The sequence below is a fragment of the Mycosarcoma maydis genome, chromosome 10 (assembly GCF_000328475.2).
Source record: "Mycosarcoma maydis chromosome 10, whole genome shotgun sequence".
In the NCBI taxonomy this organism is placed as follows: domain Eukaryota; kingdom Fungi; phylum Basidiomycota; class Ustilaginomycetes; order Ustilaginales; genus Mycosarcoma; species Mycosarcoma maydis.
Window position 1 is genome coordinate 264,588 of NC_026487.1, and position 21,664 is coordinate 286,251.

The 21,664-nt window shown below is 52.6% G+C and overlaps 6 protein-coding genes and 1 non-coding gene across 7 annotated transcripts; 4 read left to right on the forward strand and 3 right to left on the reverse strand.

The window, feature by feature from the left end:
- Positions 1-747: 747 nt before the first annotated feature.
- UMAG_03730 (uncharacterized protein) lies at positions 748-3,969 on the forward strand (the record flags this gene model as incomplete). Its single annotated transcript, XM_011391889.1, has 1 exon — positions 748-3,969. One exon carries the CDS (start codon positions 748-750, stop codon positions 3,967-3,969), a length of 3,222 nt encoding a protein of 1,073 aa, XP_011390191.1.
- Positions 3,970-6,286: 2,317 nt separating this feature from the next.
- UMAG_10500 (uncharacterized protein) lies at positions 6,287-7,832 on the forward strand (the record flags this gene model as incomplete). Its single annotated transcript, XM_011392021.1, has 2 exons — positions 6,287-6,724; positions 6,801-7,832. The coding sequence occupies 2 exons, from the start codon at positions 6,287-6,289 to the stop codon at positions 7,830-7,832; spliced, it is 1,470 nt and encodes a 489-aa protein (XP_011390323.1).
- A 333-nt stretch (positions 7,833-8,165) lies between these two features.
- On the forward strand, positions 8,166-8,269 carry UMAG_16066. The gene is made up of 2 exons: positions 8,166-8,201; positions 8,234-8,269. It is a non-coding gene; the product is annotated as a tRNA-Arg (tRNA).
- Positions 8,270-8,772: 503 nt separating this feature from the next.
- UMAG_10501 (uncharacterized protein) lies at positions 8,773-11,438 on the reverse strand (the record flags this gene model as incomplete). Its single annotated transcript, XM_011392022.1, has 2 exons — positions 8,773-10,394; positions 10,583-11,438. 2 exons carry the CDS (start codon positions 11,436-11,438, stop codon positions 8,773-8,775), a joined length of 2,478 nt encoding a protein of 825 aa, XP_011390324.1.
- A 1,247-nt stretch (positions 11,439-12,685) lies between these two features.
- Positions 12,686-14,524, reverse strand: UMAG_10502 (putative aminopeptidase P, cytoplasmic; the record flags this gene model as incomplete). Its single annotated transcript, XM_011392023.1, has 1 exon — positions 12,686-14,524. The coding sequence occupies one exon, from the start codon at positions 14,522-14,524 to the stop codon at positions 12,686-12,688; it is 1,839 nt and encodes a 612-aa protein (XP_011390325.1).
- Positions 14,525-15,778: 1,254 nt separating this feature from the next.
- UMAG_03734 (putative adenosylhomocysteinase) lies at positions 15,779-17,187 on the reverse strand (the record flags this gene model as incomplete). The annotated part of the gene is made up of 2 exons (XM_011391890.1): positions 15,779-17,059; positions 17,173-17,187. The coding sequence occupies 2 exons, from the start codon at positions 17,185-17,187 to the stop codon at positions 15,779-15,781; spliced, it is 1,296 nt and encodes a 431-aa protein (XP_011390192.1).
- Positions 17,188-19,145: 1,958 nt separating this feature from the next.
- On the forward strand, positions 19,146-20,676 carry UMAG_10503 (putative cell division control protein CDC3; the record flags this gene model as incomplete). Its single annotated transcript, XM_011392024.1, has 3 exons — positions 19,146-19,452; positions 19,548-19,629; positions 19,770-20,676. The coding sequence occupies 3 exons, from the start codon at positions 19,146-19,148 to the stop codon at positions 20,674-20,676; spliced, it is 1,296 nt and encodes a 431-aa protein (XP_011390326.1).
- Between the last annotated feature and the right edge of the window lie 988 nt (positions 20,677-21,664).

The window sequence follows — 21,664 nt, forward strand, 5'->3', positions numbered from 1 at the left end:
GCTACACAGTCACGAGTGTCACTCATGACCGAGTGTTCTTCTCGGATAACAAAATCGTGAATCATGAATCGTGAATCGCGCGATTTTCGACATTTTTGATTTTCATAGGCCAAACCGAACTTTATTCACGATTCGAATATATTCACGACCTCACGATTCACACACACACTTCGTGAAAATTCATGATTCACGATTATCAACGCAAACACGGGAGAGAGTCGCCACCTTTCGTGCGGGAAGAAGAAATTCACATGAATGCGACTCTGAACCCTAACCGACCAAAAAAAGAAAAGAAAAAGAAAAAGGTTGGGTGGTACGTAGCCTGCTGATCGGCCTTCATCGTGCATGGTTCGTCATTTCGCCGGCCAAAAAAAGTTGGCGCTCAAAGAAGGCGTCACGCGGATTGGCCAAGCCAACGGCGCCAATATCATCGGTCGTGTCGTCAGTTTCTATCATCAGCCTGACTACTCGCACGTCGCGCCTCAACATCCTTCTTCACATCCCACTACAGGGTGTTCGTCGGTCAGCCTGGCAACAAAGTCGTATAGCGACGAGTTGTGCTTTGCTGTTTGCCCGCTCGATCCAGCTCTACCGAGTGCTTGTCCTCATTTGCGATGTGCATCTTCCACTATCAGCCCGATCGCCTACCATAAAGCATATGCTTTCGACCAACATCTTTATGACGAGTGCTGTCTTGCACATCGACGCCCCATTTGCGCACTTTGCAGCTGGTCACGCTTTGGTCCGATGCTGCGCTCGAGCGCAGGCTGTCTGTACAAAGGCGTAGCCACAGCAGCCAATTCGCTTAGATCGGAGAGAGTGATCCTCGCAACCGCTTCAACTGGTCAACTGGCTTATAGCACTGCATGTTTTCCACCAAGCCGGTGTTCATTTCTGCGACGCGCTGCGGTGCATGTAGCTCTCGCATCCAACTTTCACTCGATACCGTACTTCAACACATCTCAACCACATGGGCCTTCGTCGACCGACCAGTACAACGCCCCAACTCTTGAGCGCTACCTACCACCCTTACTCGACATTGAGCTCATTGCACAGAATGATGCCCAACAACCGCTCATTACTGCAATCCAGCACCTCGACGCCGACACGGCGTGGTCCCTCTACACGCAACTCGGCAAAGCCCGCTGCGATATCTCGACCTCAGTTCTCGACATGCTCATCACCCTACAATTGCGCAAACCCGTCAGAAGTAGTCCAAATAATGTTATCGATAGCCATGAAGCTGCTCGCCAGGTCTGCGATAGAGTCCTCCATCTTTGTCACGACCGATTTTGCTACCAAGCTGGCAGCTCCATCAACATTCAGACATCTGCCACTAGCAACCACGTGCTGTCCAGCCTGCCTGCTGCTTTCTCCCTTCGACTCCTCTATCTACTCATCGTGGAAGAGGAGCAAGTTGCATCGTTGAAATCTTTTCGATCCTCTCATAGGCGCGCCAACCTATCTACGATCCTCAAAACGCTTTCAGCTAACGTGGACGCCCAACGTTGTCATGGCGATCCACAAATCGATGTCACGCTCCGAGGGCGTCTCGCAGCCACGCTGTCACGCTCGAAAGACACGGATTCCGCCTATCACCACCTGAGAATACTAGTTCAGGAAGCAAATCAGTCAGACGATATTGCCTCCATCGATCCACGTCCCTTTGATCAACTTCTTTCGGCATTGGCGAGACAGGCCAGCACGTTCTCAAAGCCTACCGAGCTTCTTCCATCACCAGCTGATTTCGGATCAAGACCGACGGATGAGACCCACCCTATCATTCGGGCTTTGCGCATCACACTGTCAACCCAGGTTCAAGCGTCCAAGGCCAATATACACAAATGCCTTCAGGCGCTAGACTCTGCAACCCTCTGGTGGCTGCTGCCTTTCGAGCTTGATGGCAGGCCTTCCCATAACGGCCAGCCCGACGATCGATATCCTCTCAAAGCAAAGTGGCACCCATGGCAAGCATCTCCAGACGGCTTGACCATCTCACAAGACTCTCTCGACTCTTTCGCCGAGCGCGTTGCACTTGTGCTTGCGCAGCGCGGTATCCTTCAGCCGTCTCTTCACATTGTCGATAGCCTACAGCCCTCGCATGACAGCAGTCGCGACAACAGTTACGCTACGAACAAGATGCCTGACCATGACTTGTTCACTGTCATTCTGGAGAAACTAGCGCAACGCATGGCTTCCGACAATAAGACAGATGCGCGCAAGTCGGTCGACATGCATAGAGGCCTCTCGGCCGACCTCCATATGGCCATCAAAGTTTACAGCACCGCTCACTCCATCGGCGTGCATCTCGATCCTCGTCTCAACGAGGCTATAGTCAAAGCTCTGGCGTCTTGCTTACCCACCTCCATCGTGGATTTGGGCCCTGAAAGGTCTCGTTTCACCAAATTTAAGGCGCACATAGCACGACGCAACGAGCAGCGTGGCAGCAAACAAGCTCTGAGGGAATACCTTCGCCACGTCACCACCATGGTGCTTGCAAGAGACCCGGACTTGAGCAAGGCAACGCTAAGCTTCCCCGCTCAGGCCACCCTCCTTGGCCTTCACATGCGAACTCGAGACTACACTTTTTCCAAGCGGCTCTACCAATTGATCCGCCTGAATGGATCGTCTGCAGAATTCTGGTCGGCCGACCCGCATTTAGCCTCTTTGCGTCTTTCGGGACTCAATCCTTTGGCCGGACCGGATCGCGACACCTTCATGTGGCTGTTTTTGGAAAGTACTCGATCCGTTCAGAATTCAGCTTTTTCCGTCCAGCTGTACCTCGACTGGTTGGCGAGTGGAAACCCCTTTCCTCCAAGTCTCTGCGCCAACTTTTTGCGAGGCCTGTTGCGTGCCGATCTCCTTCCTGTGGTTCGGCGGGTACTGATGGAACTTCAGGAGAATCGCAGCTTGCTCCAAGCTCGTCTTGCTCGCAGTCTTGTAGCTTCGTTTGCTGACGCTGGCTTTCCCGACCTTGCCGTCGAACTGGTCGTCAATGTCTCTCAGCTCACGGCTAGTACGAGCTTGGGCCAGATCTCCAACGCCAGTACGGACAGTGCAAGTGGAACACGCGATTCCTCCCTGCTTACTTCGACCTTAGGGCTTATGGGCCTTGCGCTCGATCGGTCGAGCAGGCACCTCTCTTCAAATGACGACGACTTGCTCCGCAAGATACTAGGCGTGTTCGAAGAGTTCAAATTGGGCTTGACACACCATCTCTTAAAGACTGGGGCACGAGAGATCGACGCATCGCATGACGCAGCTACTCGAGCAACCGCTCGAGACGTTCGTTTGGCATACAACGCAGCCATGAGAGCATCCTTGTCTGTAATGCCAGATCCTTTGAGAGGACCTGCAAGTGTTGACGCTGTTCAATCAAAGATTGGCTGGGAATCTATCAAGTCGGCCTGTTCCCTTGCCGAAGAGCTCTTTAAAGAGCTCGAGGATCTGGGCGCTGAGCCGGACAACGATTCGTGGAACTTGCGCATCACTTCGAAATTGCTTGCCTGTCACTCTGCGCCAGATCTAGGGGAACGCGAGGCCTGGTTGCAAAGTGCGCTTGAAGCGGTCGTTCACGTCTTCGAGCAGGATTTTAGAGCAGAGCGTCCACCACAAGCCTTGAGACACGACCATCGAGCGCACCCAGCCGACACGTCCGCCTTCGAAGACAAATACGCACAACGCGCTGTTGTGCATCCAGCCGTGGTCGCAGCGGCAATCGATGCCAGTCGCTGCTGCGACAACCTCGAGGGGGGCCTTCGAGTCTACAAGCTTCATATGCGCCACAGCGGGTTCAACGTGCAGGTTGAAAAGGCACGCCTGATGCTACTTGCGGACTTGGCTGAGCCGCATCAATGGAGAAATGAGCTCGACACTCTCAAGCGACACTCCAAGACGGCTTTCAAGCTTGACAAGCACTTCGTGCAGCAGTTACAGCAGCTCTCCGATGCCGCGATGCAACGTCAGTAGCAGATAAAGCCGTCCCGCGATAGCCGCTGACGATGAACTGATCGCGGATCGGCGCTTTTCGCCATGTGGTCCCCAAGTTTCTTTGTCTTCCAATCTTTGTACAGAACATGGCTCATAGTGTCAAGCTTTGATTTATAGCTGCATCTTGCGTGCTCTAGCTGCACGAACGCAGCTTCGGCACATCGCAAGTCATATGACCTCATATTGATGCAGTTGTAGGCGATAAGTCCAAGATCAGGCACTCGCGCGTGGGTTGACGCAGCCGCACATCTAGCTGTATAGGCTAATGATGGAGCGATAGGATTGTGTGGGCCTTGGTTGTCGCAAAACCCACGGCATTTCTCTTGGCTCGATGAGAACGACCGGTCATCCGATGCATTGATCCGAGGTTACTGAGTCAATTCCATCACGTGTTGTGCCGATGCCGATCACAGCTTGATGAAGCGTTAGTTCCTGATCGAGACAATAGCCCGTGCCACATCGTCTTGTTCTCATGGCGGATGAATCCTAGCCGCTTCGTGATTGAAGTCCGTCATCTTTCAAGCGAAATGGAACAATCCGGTTGTGACAACACGGATTCGAGGATCGAGTCATGTCGCTGTACGATGGCACGTTCAAGGGGTTTGGAGGTGTTTGGCTACTCGTTACCTCTGACCATGATCTTTCTGAACTGCTGTATAGCTACACACTTCATCTTGCAGTACATGCCTTTTGCAGCATCGTCTGTCGACCGACCATGCTCGAGTAAAGTTAGCTCGACTTGGGAACCATGCATCGTCTCCCACCCTTCTTTTACTTGTTCTAGGCACATGGCACCTCCTCACGTGCTGACTTTAGCCTATGCACGGCTTAAAAATGAGTTTGGACGTTGTGGGAATTCACCGGCAAAGTTCAGTCACTTTTATTGCTAAACTCCAGGTAAAATTACGCTCAGGTGGTGTAAGGAAAGCGACTTCGAGCCTTGACTGAAAAAACGCCGTCGCCATGCATCGACGAAGCTGTAATCTGTGCCTGACCGAGATTTCTTCTCCTCGATTTACTTTGCTCGGGGGTATCGGCTGGTCTGTATCTGGCATTTTCGAAGCCGCTGTCTCTGTCATTGCACATGGTGTTCAGTTCAAAGAAAGCATCCCTGCTCGTACTTGGCCGCTTGCAAGCAATGTAAGCCTTGTCCCCGAAGTGCACGAGTAGGGTATTACAGCATAGAATTCCAGCTGGAAAGTGTGGGACCAAATGAGTTCATCTCAGCCCGCCCTCTATTAAGCATGAACAGGTGACATGCATGACCCACTGTGATCACATTCCCGAGTGGGAATTTGAGGGACGCTACAGTTTTACGCAGTGCGCTCTGAGCAGCGTTGTACGTGCTGCAGGGTTACTGTACTTATCCGAAACGGACTGCTGCATTTTGGAGACCTTTACAAGTGCAGGCCCCCCATAATCGCCATGGTATGCGCACAAAGATGAGAACAAGTCGTTTGTGTGCGTATGAATGCATGTCCATGGCTCCGATAATGCTTGGTCGAGCAGTGAGGGCGACAACGGCAAGTTAATTATTCCGCTTTGATAAGGCGAAATTGTCGTGTTTCTTCTCCGTCCCTCTCTAGACTTCATATCTGTCCGAGCTGCTGAACAATGACAAATCGCGATGCGCACATGTAAGTCGGCGCTCCGCTGTATGAGACCCGACAGTGAAACTGGGCGCAAGACGTTCTCTATCCTGATCCGCCCCGCACGGACCGTGCAGTCCAAAGGCTCTGCTTGTAGACCACTCGGAACGCAACGCATGGAGTTCGTACGAGGACTCGCTTTGAACAAGGCGAGCACTACAATGCGCAGAGCGCAATTTCAGCTACTTGGAGTGCGGAAAAAAGTCACCAAAGCTGTACACAAATTTGAATTCAGAGACGGATGTGCAGTCCTGAACGTATCGCATTCCCGACCAACTCTGAGAGAGGCTGTTCTAGAGCCGGCACAAGTGGGTCTTTGCTCGGCGTTTGCAAGTAGCTGAAGAAACAAGACGATTTGCTTGACAGAAGAGATTAGTGTTGTCAAGGGGGGAGCTGGGCAGTCAGGCACCGAGCAGAGAGCATAAAGACTCACTATCTCTTTACCGGGTCGTCCCTTGGTTTTGGTCGTTGCTACTAAACAACGTCAGCCCTTTAACTGGGCACTTATCGTTTTCGATAAGCTGACGCAAGCATTTGCCAGGAATTCTGTGTTTAACCCAGCCTTGTAGTTGCCATCGAGCTCCCTCCCCCTCTCCTTTCTCCCATTCTGCGCCCATATTCCTCTACTTTGGTCGGCGGCTAACAAGATGCTACGCAGCTATCAGGACGATTCGGCTGCTGACGGGGAGAACGTGTCTGGCATTCACCAACCAGCTATCCCTGCCAACGCACTCAAGCGAACAAGCTGGTCACCAGGTGCGTCGTCGATCACATATTCTCTCGACGAGAACTGTGACTTGCAACGGCCTCACCAACAGCCTTCTCCCTCATCAGGAAATGTCGCTCAACGATGTCCAAATTCTTCAACATCCTGTGAGGGCTCTCAGACCGCCGATCCACCTCAGCCCCAAGCCATCCTCGATATGGACGTCATCCAAGCGCAAGCGGAGATGCTCGAAATGCAGACACGTAGAGAACTGAGGGAGATGCAACGGCTAGCAGAGCAACACTGCGAAGAGATGCTAGACTCGAAAGGTTACCGTGTCACGCATGCTTGCGAACACTGTCGGCAAAGAAAAGCAAAGGTGAGTGGTAGTTCTGGCTCGCTTTTCCAAGTCGAGTGAGACGGTCAAATTCCTTATTAATGTACTTGTGTTGCAGTGCTCGGGACAACAACCTTGCTCAAGATGTGCAAAGCAAGGTATCCTCTGTATCTTTTCAAAGCACGACCAAAAAGGCAAGGCGGTGAGGCGCTGGTTCGACGTTTCTTCGCAGTCTTTTGCACGAATTCCGATGCTGGCTTTACCGGCATCCGCCTCCACGGCGAACCTGGGACCTATCCGGGCCACAGGCAAGACCAGAGAGAAGAGGTATGCAAACACCTCCACGCCTTACGGGCTGAGGAGGAACACTCTACCGTGCAGCAGTCCGTCAGAATTTGTGTCTCATTTGAGGCAAGAATCTGCTGCTGCAGGTTCATCGACGCAACCGGTTGAATCTCAGCCATCGCCATGCCCGACAATGCGAGAGTTGAGAAGTGCAGCGTCCTTTCCACCTTTGCAGGCGGGTATGAGCTCGCTTACTCCTCAGCTTTTCACGCCCATGATGCGGTCGAGTACTGAATACACTAAAGACCAACGCAGGAGTTCAGCTGCCACTGATGGGTCCGAAAGCTTCGATCCGATGGACACACCGCCTGTCCAGACGCGCTTCACTCAGCCACATCGACCTTGGACAGCCGAATCTTCGCTAAGTCAATCCAGCACAGATGCTGCAAACAGTACTACGCGCTTCCAAATCCCGCTTCCAGCGCGATCCACTCAAGAATCGCTCGACTGGAACAACTCCTCCCATGTATCAGCGCCTGCAACCACTTTTGACAATCATTGGACAGGACAGATACCTCTGCTACCTGTCGCATCTTCTTCCGCCGGCCCATCACGACAGACATTCCAAGCAGCGCCATACCGGCCCCCCTTCGTAGACCAGCACGTGATGCAAACAGGCAGCACATTTCCAGACGAGCAAAGGTATCGAAGTTGGTCAATCGATGGAAACTCGTCTCAAGATATGTCAGACAGACAGCTCAGTGAAGCACGACAGGAGATGGATGACGCTTCGATGCCATTGAGAACGAATTCACGAGCATTCTCCAGCGATACATCTACGAGAGACCAGTCCAAGCTTGATTGACGACCACATCACAGCGTTTACGATCCATTTCTTCGGACCAGTGCGTGCATTGTACGCATTTTAGCATCCATACTAATTGCCACTGATCTCGTCTCACTTGAGCTCGAGCTGAATCCTTCTTTCTATTGCTTCCAGAAGTTCCGTTTGCTTTGGCGACAAAAAGACTGCGGCACCAGAACACGAAAAATGATACGAATCACGAATGTGATTCGTGATTCACAATCGTGAATCGTGAACCTCGTGTTAACTTAGGTAAAGTAAGCAACTCCGGGCGTATTCTGGTAAGGTCCACTTCTGGTGATGTACACAACTCCAAACGAAGTACTTCAGAGAGGGTCTTTAGCTCAGCAGTAGAGCGGCAGACTTCGGTTATATCTGAAGCTACGTTCATCGAACGTGTATTCTGCAGGTCGCGGGTTCAATCCCCGTAGGACTCTTCTTTTAAATTTGGAAAAGAGTTTGGCACATGCTCGATGAAACGAAAAATTCACGATTTTTATTCGTGATTCGTGATTGCCGTTCTCGTTCCACTTTTGCCTTTCAATTCAAGATTCACAAGGATCAGCTCTCACTCTGTGACGTCTTCTGCGAAACCATTCACGATTATGTCTCTACTATACATGAGCTAACTTAACTAAAGCCAGTAGGCCAGAAGAGTGAAGCTCATATCTCACTTAGCTTGTTCGCTGTTGAGCATTGCGGCGGCCAAACATTCCACGCCAACGCTCAATGCAGACGTAACACAGGCCATTGGTCTACCGGGTGTATCCGTTCCTGGGGTTGACGCTGCGTTTTCAGTGTTTACTAGATCGACGTGGCTGGGACGTGTTCGATACGTCCGTTGACGGTAGTTGGCTGACGATTCACGATGCTCAGAGAGTTGTTGTTTTGTTCAATGTGCGTGTGCTTGTTCTCGGAACCAATCGAAATTTACATTGACTTAGAGCTGTTTGAGACCATAAATCTGTGTGTGCTGCTGACCATGCGTGAGAATTGGAACCAAGACGAGCTGAGAAACCATAGCGCCGACTGGGACAACCATGTCTTCGCAGTACTCGTGCAAACTAGCGAAATGGATGTTCATCTCGTCCAACAATTCGCCACAAGCCACTTGATAGCCGAACGCTTCGTGCCTCGAGAGCATCTTGAGCTTGCGGACGTGCATAAACCTCTCTGAGACCGCCGCTGTTCCAGGTCCGTTGAATTGCAATGTCTGTTCAAAGAGCCACAATATCTTTACTGCCTGGACCGACTGATCCTCCAATTTGACCATACCAAAGCAGTTGCCCTTGTTCTTCCTTCCTTCCGCCGCGTAGCCTGAAAAACGAAGCTCGGTCGCGTACACATTCTGAGTGACCGAGCGCAGGAAGATAGCATCCTTTTGCAGGACGACATCACTCGAGGAGGCAGAGACATCGTGAGGCTCGACAAAGCGGCCCGGAAAGCATTTACCTGGTCCGTTGAGGTATGTACGAAGGAGGCCATAAGTGTCGTCCTCCATGGTGGTCTTGGTGAGCCGAGTCGAGGGCGGCAGTTCTTGCCACTCGTTTCGGCTCTTGATATAGCCGAGTATTGTCTCCCGAAACAAGGTGTCGTTGGACTGACTGAGAAGATGCTGAAGATCCGAGCGACTGACGACTTTTCGCATCATCGTGAGCTCGATCTGACCGCGTTTGTAGCCTGAAGTCTTGATCTTGCTCAAGACTTGGTTCTGTCGCTCAAAGCGAAGACTCGAGAAGTTCTTCGGAGCTCCAAAGGCGCGGATGGCGTCGGGAATATGCTCTGCCATGTGATTGCTCAAGACGATCCAGCCTTTGCCAAGCAAGCTTGCTGCCTTGCTGTTGTAGCCAACGATGTACTTGTGCAAGCGCTGCACATCATCCTCGCTGAACTCCGACTCGAGCATGTCGACGATGCAACAAAGAAGCAGACCAAGTTCAAAGATGGCCTTGACCGACTTGCGCCCTGGCTTGAGCTCGCTTTCCTTCGTGAGTCCCTTTGGCTCAAAGTTGATGTGCTCGTCCTCGTCTTGGCGAAGCGTCTTACGCGAAAGCTGGAGCATAACGAACGGCAGAAGGCAGCGAAAGAGTGTGACGCATTCTTCGGCGGATGGGGTGCCTCCTGAAGCAAGACCTGTCCATATGTCAGGGCGCTTGATGCTGCTTGGAAGGATAGCGCGGGCCATGACATTTTGAGCCTCGTTGAGCTTCTTGCCGAGGTTGTCACAGCCCTCGATGAGAAAGAGGTGCCAGAAGCAACGGCCGCAAATCCCAACATACACAGTGTGCATTGGATCAGGCGGACTATTGATCTTCCTGCTAAAGTACCGCAGCCTCTGACTCACCGTGTTGCTGGCCATGGCCTTTGCTTGAGCGGGAGTTTGCGATGGCCACGACTCTGACGGCTCGTCTTTCCACAGCTCCCGCGTGCCGAACTGGTCGGTGGGCGTCGGACAGTATGTGCAGATGGAACGTGTGCGCCGGTTGCCGTGCACGTCCACCGTCTTGGCGCCCACTGGGCTGTTCGCCACGATCATGTTCAGGCGCGCTCGCACGTTGCTGCCTGGAAGATATTCAAGATTGCAATTCGATCATGAATGTCAGTGTTGGAGCTATCATTTTAAGCGCGGCACACACGACATGGCATGTAGCCCGCCTGGATCAGACCTGCACCTTCGAATCCCAAACGAGATTTAAACTAGGACCGATCCAGGAGAGATGCAATGCTGAACGGGGGAAAACCAAACTTACCCTTTGGATGCAAAGCGGTAGCGATCTTGACCCCTTTCTCGTCTAGCTGCTGTATCTCCTCCGTGATGAGCCTCAGTGCCCCCTCGAGGAACACAGAGAAGGCTTTCGAGTGAGGCGAGACGGAGCCAGGAAGGAGCGAAACAAGATGTATGCCCCGGCATTCTAGGTCTGGCGTGTTGAACTTCTCCGGAAGGTTGTCGATGCGGAGCATGATAAATCCGATGGAGTACTTGTCGTTATGCGAGCCCTCGAACGGCTGGAACCAGTTGACGTTAATTGTAATCTTGAGGTTGAGCGTCGAGTCCTCGACGAATGGTGTGTGGCTCTCGCGACACGGCGTGCTGCACTTAATACACGTGCAGTCTTGACGCCAGGCGTTGCCGCTCCAGATTGGGCCGAACTGTTTTCTGTTGTTGCGGCCTTCTCTAAGATCTTGATGGCTTGATTCCTCCATAGCGGCTTCCAGTCGTCCATCTTGAAGCACCGAGGCAATGATCATCTCGACTGTCCTTCTTGTGTAGACCAGCTGCGGCTTCCTATGGAAGATGGTGTAAGCGGGACAGTGTCTGCACTTCATCGTGCCGCCAGCGGGAATCTTGCCGTCCCAGTCGAGGATTCTGCCACAGGAGACGCAGACGAGGTGCTTAAAGAAGGTGTCCGTGATGTCGAGACCCTTGGCCAGCGAACAAGGGGTTATCAGCTTGCGAGGGGTGTCGGAGGCGAACGAGCCGGAAGGGAGAGTAGAATCTTGCTTGATGAGCGGACCTAGAGTCGAGAAGGTGAATGAGAGCAAGAAGGACGCTTCGTCGCTCGAGACGGCAGTGTACGCCATCATAAAGGCGACGAAGACGTGCATCTTCCAAACCCAGCTGTCGACGTTGCGTATGGGCCCGGTCAGGGACAGCGAGCAGGTGCTGGATCCTTCGCGGCGGAAGAGGCGGCTGGCAAGGCTTCTGAGCTCTTCAAAATTGATGAGCTCGTTATCCTCATCGATGAGAGGCTCTTCATCCTCCTCTGACCCGCTTTGCTCCGAATGATTCGATAATCCATCCGTCAGCGCGTCGACAGCATTGGGTGGCACTTGAGTGAAATTGGTATCAAGCACTGACAGAGGAGCGTTACCTAGCGAAGAAGGTGCTAAGGACTCGGTTGTATTGCTATTGCGAGGAACATGGGGGAGCAAAGGACCAGGATAGCCATAGGTGGGTGTGTGGCCAGGAAACTGTCGATTAATAGGTGACGACGTTTTTTCCTCTTTTGTTGTGGTTTCGGGCGGGGAGGGGAAGGTGGATTTGATCGATGGTTTCTGGCGGTCGAGCTGTTGATGTCAAGACCTTCTGGACTGCCAATCGCCGTACATCTTGCGCAGCGGCAGATCACCATTTTGACAGCGTGAATGCAGGGTGGTGGTAGACTGAAGAAACCCCATGCGCCAAACTCTGCATTTTTCTCCTTTTCCTTGCCTGAGAGTCGGTGAGTCACGAGTCACGAGTTTCGTAATCGTCTCCTACATTCGTGATTGTCTTCTGCCTTAACGATGCAGGCTGATATCCGGCGTAAGGCAGACGGTCTGCATGGTGAAAGGCAGAAGGTAAGGCAGACGGTCTGCCTTAGGGTCTGTATCACGTGGGAAGAATTTCTGTTTTTATGATGTAATTCGTGATTCGTGATTGTCATTCACGATTCACGATTGGAACTACTCACGACTGTATATGTGATTCGTGATTCGTGATTCGAACCTTGTCCTGGGGTGGTGAGATGAACAGTTCGAGATGCCTGATGGTGCGACGAATCTGTGAGTGTAGCGTCTCCAAGATCTTCTACCTCTTCAAAGTGTCTTCAGTCTCTACTGGCAAGGCTCATGTGATCGCTGACTGCAAATGGCGTCAAAGTTGCTTCGATGTCCACCAAGTTGCTGACAATTCGCTTCGACTCAGAGCTTTATTCTCGATTCTCGCACAGCCTTCTTTCTGCGCCAAAGACTTATGCAGCGGCTCGTATCTAGTTCGTGGACTTTCTTTGGATACTATATGAAATGAGAATGATTTCTAAGCTCACTAGAGAGTGTGGTCAATGGACGGCTACAAGAATTAGATGTGTAGCTTAAACACGGGCGGCGCATTGCCTGTGCAACCATTCGAGAGCCCTCTTATCTTTCTGCAAGAGGGGTGCGACTTTGTCGTAGACTTCCTGGTGGTAGTCGTTGAGCCACTGCTTGTCCTCTTTGGTCAGGAGGTCAGGGTCGACGAGCGAGACTTGAATGGGACACATAGTCAGGTGTTCGAAAGTCAAGTAGCCTTTGCTGCCAAAGTTGTTGGGCGTTTGGGCGGGACGTACGATGACCAAGTTCTCGATACGAATGCCCCATTTTCCGTCTTGGTAGTAACCGGGTTCATTTGAGATGACCATGTTTTCCTTCAAGCTGGTCTCGTTGAACACGGCACGTGTTCCGATACCTTGAGGACCCTCGTGGACATTGAGAAAGTGACCCACACCGTGACCTGTTCCGTGACGGTAGTCTAGGCCGTCCTCCCAGAGTGCGCGGCGCGCGAGCACGTCAAGAAGGTAGCCAGTGGTTCCCTTGGGGAAAATGGCTCGGTCGATAGCAATGTGTCCCTGCAGAACGCGGGTGAAGGCGCGAATCTGTTCTGGTGCAGGCTTTCCAAAGTGCCATGTACGTGTGACGTCGGTTGTGCCATCCGTGAACTGAGCGCCCGAGTCACAGAGGTAGATCTCGTTGACATCGATAGCAGGACAGCTCGACGGATCGGGACTGTAGTGGATAATGGCACCGTTAGGGCCGGTTGACGAGATGGTGGTGAAGCTTTCGCCTCGGAAGTGGTCGAGCGACTGACGGTACTCGCTAAGTTTATCGGCACCCTGTGATTCAGTCACTTTGTTGCCGGCGTGAAGCTGTTCCTCGAGCCAGGCAAAGTACTGGCACAGTGCAGCTCCATCGCGAATGTGACTCTGACGGAAACCTTGGAGCTCGACCTCGTTCTTGATTGACTTCTGGTCACCCACGATAGATCGAACGATCTCGACCTTGGATGCCCCACCAAGAGCCTCCTGCACGGCTAACGATGCACTCTTGCCGATCAAGATCTTGTGTCCTTCGCCAAGCTCAGCACCGATCTTGTGAAGGTCGTTGTAGAATTCAGCATAAGGTCGAAGGGTGACTTCGGACCCAAGGCTGTTCTTGACATCCTCGGTAAGCTGATTGTCGTTGACGTAGAGCAGCACCTTGTCGAGAAGCACCATTGCAAAAGAAAAGAAGACAGGGTTGTAGGGAACATCGGTTCCACGAAGGTTAAAGAGCCATGCGACCTCGTCAAGCATGTTGGCCACAAAGCCTTGAGCCGACTTTTTCTTGATCTCTTCCTGCAATTCGCGGATCTTGTCCGACGAAGAACGACCGGCGATCTCGTCCTTGAGCACAAAGATGGGCTGGCCCGGTCGCGCAGGGCGGTCGGCCCAAACCTGGTCGACAAGGTTCTCACGAATGGGCACAAGGCTAGAGCCGATCCTGGTGAGTTCAGCAGTGATATCTTTGGCGTCCTCGGCAGAGATGAGTGAAGCGTCCATTCCGATCTTGGAGTTGGCGGGGAGGTTCTTGGAGAGGTACTCTTGCCATGTAGGCACGTTGGGCTCACCCTGCTTCATGAGCGTCCACACGGAAGGATCAAGCTGTTGACCGGCTTGGAGGAAGTACCGCCCATCTGTAAAGAGGAGCGCCTTGTTGGTGGTGACCACGGCAGAGCCGGCAGAGCCCGTGAAGCCAGTGATGTAGCCTCTGCGTAGGTCCGACTCAGCAGGGTATTCGGAAGCGTGCTCGTCGCCCGAAGGGATAACGTATGCAGTCACGCCATGCTTTGACATGAGCTGGCGAAGTAACTGGACGCGCTGAGTCGTATCGACTCGACCTGTTGCAATGGCACCCATGTCGACGTCGTTGGCGCTTGCTGAAAAAGCAGAGGTGGAGGCGGATCGGGAAGGGTTGAGGTGCTGAAGACCGAAGGACTGTTGCTGCGGTCCTGAAAATCGAAGCGCTACGCCGTTACCGGAAGCCTCAAGTAAACTGCCTCGCGAAGAGGAACGGTTCGAGGTGAATGGGGTGGGCGACAGTTTGGTAAGAGTGACGCCGCTGCTAGACGTGTGGAGGTTGGACCTTCGAAGAGAGCCTGCTGCTGATCGTTTAGCAACAGGGACGATAGAAGATGACGGAGGAGTGATGAGAGTGGAAAAAGAGATGAACAATGATCTGTAGGATGAGACTATCATCTACAGAGCGAAAGTCACAGGTTGAGAGAATATGGGATTCAGGGTCGTCGTCGTAACCAGCAAGGAAGACGATACAGGAGGCCAGTGCAACTATGCGCACTGCTCACACGCGCAAGCCCATCTCGTCTCTCCTTTCCTTTCCATTTAAGTTGGTCAAATTAGGTTCCGGTGCTTTTTTTTTTTTTTTTTTTTTTTTTTGGCTTCAAGACGTGTATAAGAAGTTACGGCGAATTAAAGTTTTTTTTCTAGATTTTTTTTTTGTTTTTGTTTTGTTCTTTGGGAATCAGGCACCGACAAGTCTTTCGGACTGACCGAAACCCAGCTGGTGACGTTCGGCACAGAGAGTTCCGACCTGCAATCACCACGCAGCAGAGGATTGGCTTCTCATCATTGGGTGCGACCAACAACCCAATGAGATTGCGACCATGCGTTCCTGGTGTTCAACATGCTGGCTTGGTCGTACACAAGAAAACACACAGCAACACAGAGCGGAGTCGTAGTGACCTGAGAAATATAATGTGACCTTGTTGAGAAGGCCGGGGGAATATGATGCATTGCAGACACGACTTTAGAGTGAAAATGTAATGAGAGCCGACGGACACGGAAGCAGACCGGAGTAGGGATGATGGTCCTTTGCTGAAGACTGGTCCAAGAGGACGAGTCGAGAAGCCAATTTTGATGCAGAATTTGAATCTAGTTGATATATATGTGTGGGTGGGGGAGATTGGCGGAAGGGGTGTGCGAGTGTTGGTGGATTAGCCCGTTGAGTACTGTTACAGTGAGTCTGAGCGACTCTTGCAGAGAGAGAGAGAGATGATTGCACGGAAGACCTAGGAACTGAAAGACGACGACGAGAAAGAGATCAAAGGAAAGGTACCAACATCCCTAGCTTTTCTGGATAAGAAAAGCAAGCGCTTAGTACCTGTAGGTGTCGCGCTTGTAGGGACCGTCGACGGGGAGGTCGAGGTAGTCAGCCTGAACCTTGGTAAGCTTGGTAAGCTTGACGTTGAGGCGGCCAAGGTGGGCAAGAGCGACTTCCTCGTCAAGCTCCTTGGGCAGCATGTAAACCTCACCGCGCTTGTACTGACCAGCCTTGTCGTTCCAGAGAGCAATCTGGGCAAGGGTCTGGTTGCAGAACGAAGCTGACATGATGAACGAAGGGTGGCCAGTGGCGCATCCGAGGTTGACGAGACGGCCCTCAGCAAGAAGGATGATGCGGTTACCGTTCTTGAGGGTGTATCGGTCGACCTGGGGCTTGATGTTGCTAACGCTCTGAGCGTTGGCCTTGAGCCAGGCAACGTCGATCTCAATGTCAAAGTGACCAATGTTGCAGACGATGGCGTCGTCCTTCATGGCCTCAAAGTGCTTTCCGGTGATAATGTCACGGCAACCGGTGGTGGTGACAAAGATGTCGGCCTGCGAGGCAACGTCATCCATGATGTCGACCTGGTAACCGGCCATGGAAGCCTGGAGAGCGTTGATGGGGTCAATTTCGGTGACGATGACGCGGCAGCCGTAACCGCGGAGCGACTCTGCGCAACCCTTTCCGACGTCACCGAAACCGGCGACGATGGCGACCTTACCGCCAAGCATGACGTCGGTGGCGCGCTTGATACCGTCAACAAGCGACTCACGGCAGCCGTAATAGTTGTCGAACTTGGACTTGGTCACCGAGTCGTTAACGTTGATGGCAGGGAGCTTGAGGGTGCCCTTCTTCATGGCCGAGTAGAGGATGTGGACACCGGTGGTGGTCTCCTCAGAAACGCCCTTGATCTGCTCAAGGAGCTGGGGGTGCTTGTCGTGAACGAGCCAGGTAAGGTCACCACCGTCGTCGAGGATCATGTTGGGGCCCTCGGGGTGGGCGGTGAGGGTCTGCTCGAGACACCAGTCGTACTCCTCTTCAGTCTCACCCTTCCAGGCGAAGACGGGCACACCGGTAGCAGCAATGGCGGCAGCAGCATGGTCCTGAGTGGAGAAGATGTTGCACGAGGCCCAGGTAACCTGGGCGCCGAGGGCGACGAGGGTCTCGATGAGGACGGCGGTCTGGATGGTCATGTGGAGCGAACCAGCGATGCGGGCGCCCTTGAGGGGCTGCTCAGCACCGTACTTGGTTCGGAGCGCCATGAGACCAGGCATCTCACCCTCGGCAATCTCAATCTCCTTGCGGCCGAAAGCGGCGAGCGAGATGTCGGCGACCTAGCGATAAGAGGCGATGAGAAGCAATCAAGCGAAACAAGAAGAAGGCTGTCAGTGATCTAGCAGCAGACATACGAACGGGATGAATGTTGCATTTGCATCTGAAAACATACCTTGTAGTTAGGCATGATAAATATGTGAAAGGGAAAGTGGCTGGGAGATGGAAAGTGTCGGATGGAAAAGGATGGATGTGGTGAAGAAGCAAGTTGGGCCACCTTATTGAGCAGTAGAAGAGGTCAGCCACACCACGCAACGATGGACGAACGAATTCACATGGACGACCTTGGGCGTTGTGCTGCTGCTGCTGCTGCCTGGCAGGAGCTGGCTCCTGAGAAGAAATCAGATGTTGTCAGTGAAAATTGCTGCTGCTCGCACACTCCGTGCACGCTCGAACAGACCATCCTAGCTGGGCACGTTTGCCGCCAGCTGAGCTGCTGCCAGAAGACCTTCGTGCTGATTGCCCACAGTTCCGCGCACTGTTCTCGCTCGTGTCTGCAGATCTAGGGTCCCCAGTCTGTAACTTGCAAAATTTTCTGCAAAAGCCTTCTGCAGCTTTGAAAATCTTTTAGGCGCAAGAATACAAATGGGTAAATACAAAATTTTCTCAACCGTATATTGCTTTGCTTGTCGCTTCTTGGGAAGAAAAATATTTATAAGTTAGTTAGGTGTATTGTGATTCACTTGTTGCTCTTTCTCTTACCAGGTGGCACGTTCCTTGACTTGCTACTGCCCAACTTCTTGCTCGGCGGCACAGGGTACAGAAGCCAGTCACACCCGCGCTTGGACCAGAATTCGAAGATCTGTCCAACACGCTTAACGTTCATATGCTGTCGGCCGTGTGACTGAGGTACCCCTTGCTTTTGTCTTGCGCGAGCCACGAGCAACTGAAAGACAGAGTTTAACAGCCAATCATCTTTACAATCGTGAATCACGAATGAACAGTCACGAGTAACGAGTGCACGTGCCACCAACGACCTGAACAGTATCCTTCGTTTCAGACTATCGAGCCAAAGTCACGAGTGTTCCGTTCTATTGACGTCCCGCTCGCGTATTGGACTGACGCGATGCAGTTTTCGGTGAGCCGCATGAGCTCAGCAACAGTTTCTTGTGTGTGACCGAGAAGACGCTCCCCCCAATGCGCCTTGAGCTAGGGCATAAGGAAGAGCCAGTCGTGAATATGACCATGAACAACGAGTCGCAGCCAGCTAGGCTCTCGGCTTGGAAGGAACAATTCACGATATTCACGATTGAATAATCTCACTCACAACTCACAATACTATCGTGGATCACGAATCGTGAATCGTGGATCGTAAATCGTGAATCGAACTTGGGACCAGTCCGAAATCTGAAAATCAAATATTAATAAGTTACTATCAAGAATTGACGCGACTTTGAAATGAGAATACAAACCTATTTAAGACACACACCCTTTTCAGCCAACCTCCTGGCGGCACGCACGCTTGTGCACACGCATTCCCACTTGGCTCGCCAACGCGCCAACACTCATGAATCCCCCCTCTCACGTCTCGTCAACCAGCAAAGGCGCAAGCAGCCTGTCTATTCGTGATTCATCCAAGCGCCAACCAAGTCTTTCGCGCTGCGTGTGCTTGTCCTCTGACTAGAATCGGCTCACCCGGCCTTGCTGCCTGCTTACCAGCGCAGCGAGTGAGCGAGCGGTGCTTTGCGCATTGGCGTCGGTTTGACCTAAGTTTGCTTGAGCTGTTGCTCTCTCAACCCAACGTTCGCCTGTATCTCCTCCATCCTTCGTTTGTCCCACCTCGCACATACGCCAGCTTGTCACCGCTGCACGCACCTCCTACGCCTCCTGCGCCTCCTACGCAAGCCTCTCATACCTGCTCGTTGTCGTTCGCATCATTCGGTCCGTATCGAACTGACTCGCACCTACATTGTTGCACCTGAAGCTGTGTCATATCCGTGACCCCCACCACTGGCCCTTGTTCCACGGTTCATCTCGGCTGCCCATCTCGGCTTCAACCTCGGCTTGATCCATCAGATTGATATATACCGATCACTACCATCAGCGCACAACAGCATCGACACATCTCTACATCCAAATCTAGACAAAATGAACGGAGGTTCTCACGACGTGGATGCGGCAGCACCCGCACAGACCGGCAGTGCTGCGGGTGCCATTGCTGCTGGTCGCAAGAAGCTCATGGGCTATGTCGGTTTCGCCAACCTCCCCAATCAGGTGCACCGAAAAAGTGTGCGCAAAGGCTTCAACTTTACTGCTATGGTCGTCGGAGAGTCGGGTCTCGGCAAGTCGACACTCATCAACACGCTGTTCAACACCACACTCTACCCTCGCAAGGAGGTGCCACCTCCTCACCAGGAACGTCCAAAGACGGTGGCTATCGAGTCGATTAGCTCGGGTATGTTGACAGCTACTTGTCGATAGCGATACGGTTTGGCTTCCCCCACTAACTTGGTTCCCCCCCACTGATTTTCCCGCTGTCGTCACCCGCAGATATTGAAGAGAACGGTGTTCGCTTGAGGCTCAACGTCGTCGACACTCCAGGTTTTGGCGACTTTATCAACAATGACGAGAGGTAAGCATCTACCACCTTGAAGCTCGCGTGGCAAGTGGCTTGAAGTTCCGGGCGTCCACGCCGAGCATCGTATCCGAATGAAACTGACGCTTGCTCGATCTTCTGATCCACTCCTCGGTGCCATTGTGCGTTTCCCTCAGCTGGAAGCCGATCGTTGAAAACATCGAATCGCGCTTCGACAACTACCTCGAACAGGAGAACCGTGTGAACCGCAACAAGCTACAGGACAACCGTGTTCATGCCTGCATCTACTTTGTGCAGCCCACCGGCCACAGTCTGCGACCCATCGACATTGAGTTCATGCGACGATTGCACCAAAAAGTCAATCTGATCCCCGTCATCGCCAAGTCGGACACGCTGACCGACGAGGAGATTGTCTCGTTCAAGCAGAGGATCCTCAACGATATTGCACACCACAAGATTGAAATCTTCCACGCACCCATTTACGAGATGGAAGACGAGGAGACGCTTCTGGAAATCCAAGAGATCTCGAGCAAGGTGCCTTTCGCCGTGGTGGGCTCCAATACCGAGATTGACACGCCCGATGGACGACGCGTACGCGGCCGAGCTTACCCTTGGGGTGTGATTGAGGTGGACAACGAAGAGCACTGCGACTTTGTCAAGCTGCGACAGATGCTCATCCACACACACATGGAGGAGCTCAAGGAGCATACCAACAACGTGCTCTACGAAAAGTACCGAAGCGAGAAGCTGGTTGCCTTGGGTGTCACGCAGGACCACTCGGTGTTCAAGGAAGTCAACCCAGCAGCCAAGATGGCCGAGGAGCGCGCTATCCACGAGGCAAGGTTGAGGAAGATGGAGAATGAGATGAAGCTCGTCTTCCAGCAAAAGGTGGCCGAGAAGGAGGCCAAGCTCAAGCAGAGCGAAGAGGAGCTCTACGCACGCCATCGCGAGATGCGCGATGCGCTCGAGAAGCAGAGGCAAGAGCTCGAAGAGAAACGTCGCAGACTCGAAAGCGGCCGTCCGCTCACGCCCGAAAAGGTTTCGCAGGCGACCAAGAAGAAAGGTTTCTCACTGCGAAACTAAAAGAGCTCAACTCTTTCTTGGCTTTCGACAATTCAGAATGAGGGCCGACCCAAGCTGGGCTCGCGCGTTGACTCAGAGATGTGCAGAGGCGTGCGGCCGCGGGACAATTTCAAACCTCAATGATCGCTTTCTGTGGAAATGGCGTATAAAGGCTCGACTTGCTCGGTCTCGCATCAACTCGTACATTTCTTCTCCTCCTTGTCAGGTCGCCGATCGGGCTACTTGCAACGTCTCTCTCCATTCTGCGCTTTTGTCTGTCTAGCCGTGCGTCTCAAGTCACAGATGTTACTTCGATTCCCTCTCTTTGCCATTGTAGCCATGATGTTGAAAACGAAAGGTTCCCATGGGTTTGAGACGAGGGACTCCATCGTCGAGGAAATGTGTACGAAAGGAGGTCTGTGTTTGTTGAGAATTGAAGAATTGATGTGTACGGTTGCTTTTCGGCTCAGAGGACACATGCATGGCTTCTGTCCGAGCACATCTGGCTACGCAACGTTTGGCGGGGTTCCACCATTTGATTTTGCGATACGGTGCGGTACGAGAAAGGGCTGTGGGCAAGATTACGTGGTGACATTTTATGCAAAGATGCCCAGCAATCGCCGAGAGCAGGGCTAGCGGAGCGGTTTCAAGTCTTGGTTGGTACAGACGTGCTTGACCGAATACTGACGACTATGGATACATGACCAGCGCCGGTCTGTGTGCGACTTGACTTGATCTCCAACTTGGTTGCTGTCGGTATAGGGAGAGCAAGCGCAATAGATACGTTTCGACAGACTCAAGTCAATCGACATGCTATCGAGAGAAGCATGAATACGCTTGAAAGCCGAATGAATGCGCTCTTGCACCACCACGTTTCTGCGCTAAGCATGTGTTTGCGTTTGATCCCTTGATGCTTGGGTCAGTGCCAAGATAGAGAGCACCAGCCGCAATTCGACATTACTAGCCGTTTCTTCTCCCCGACAACCACAAAGTGCGTCGCTGTCCAGTG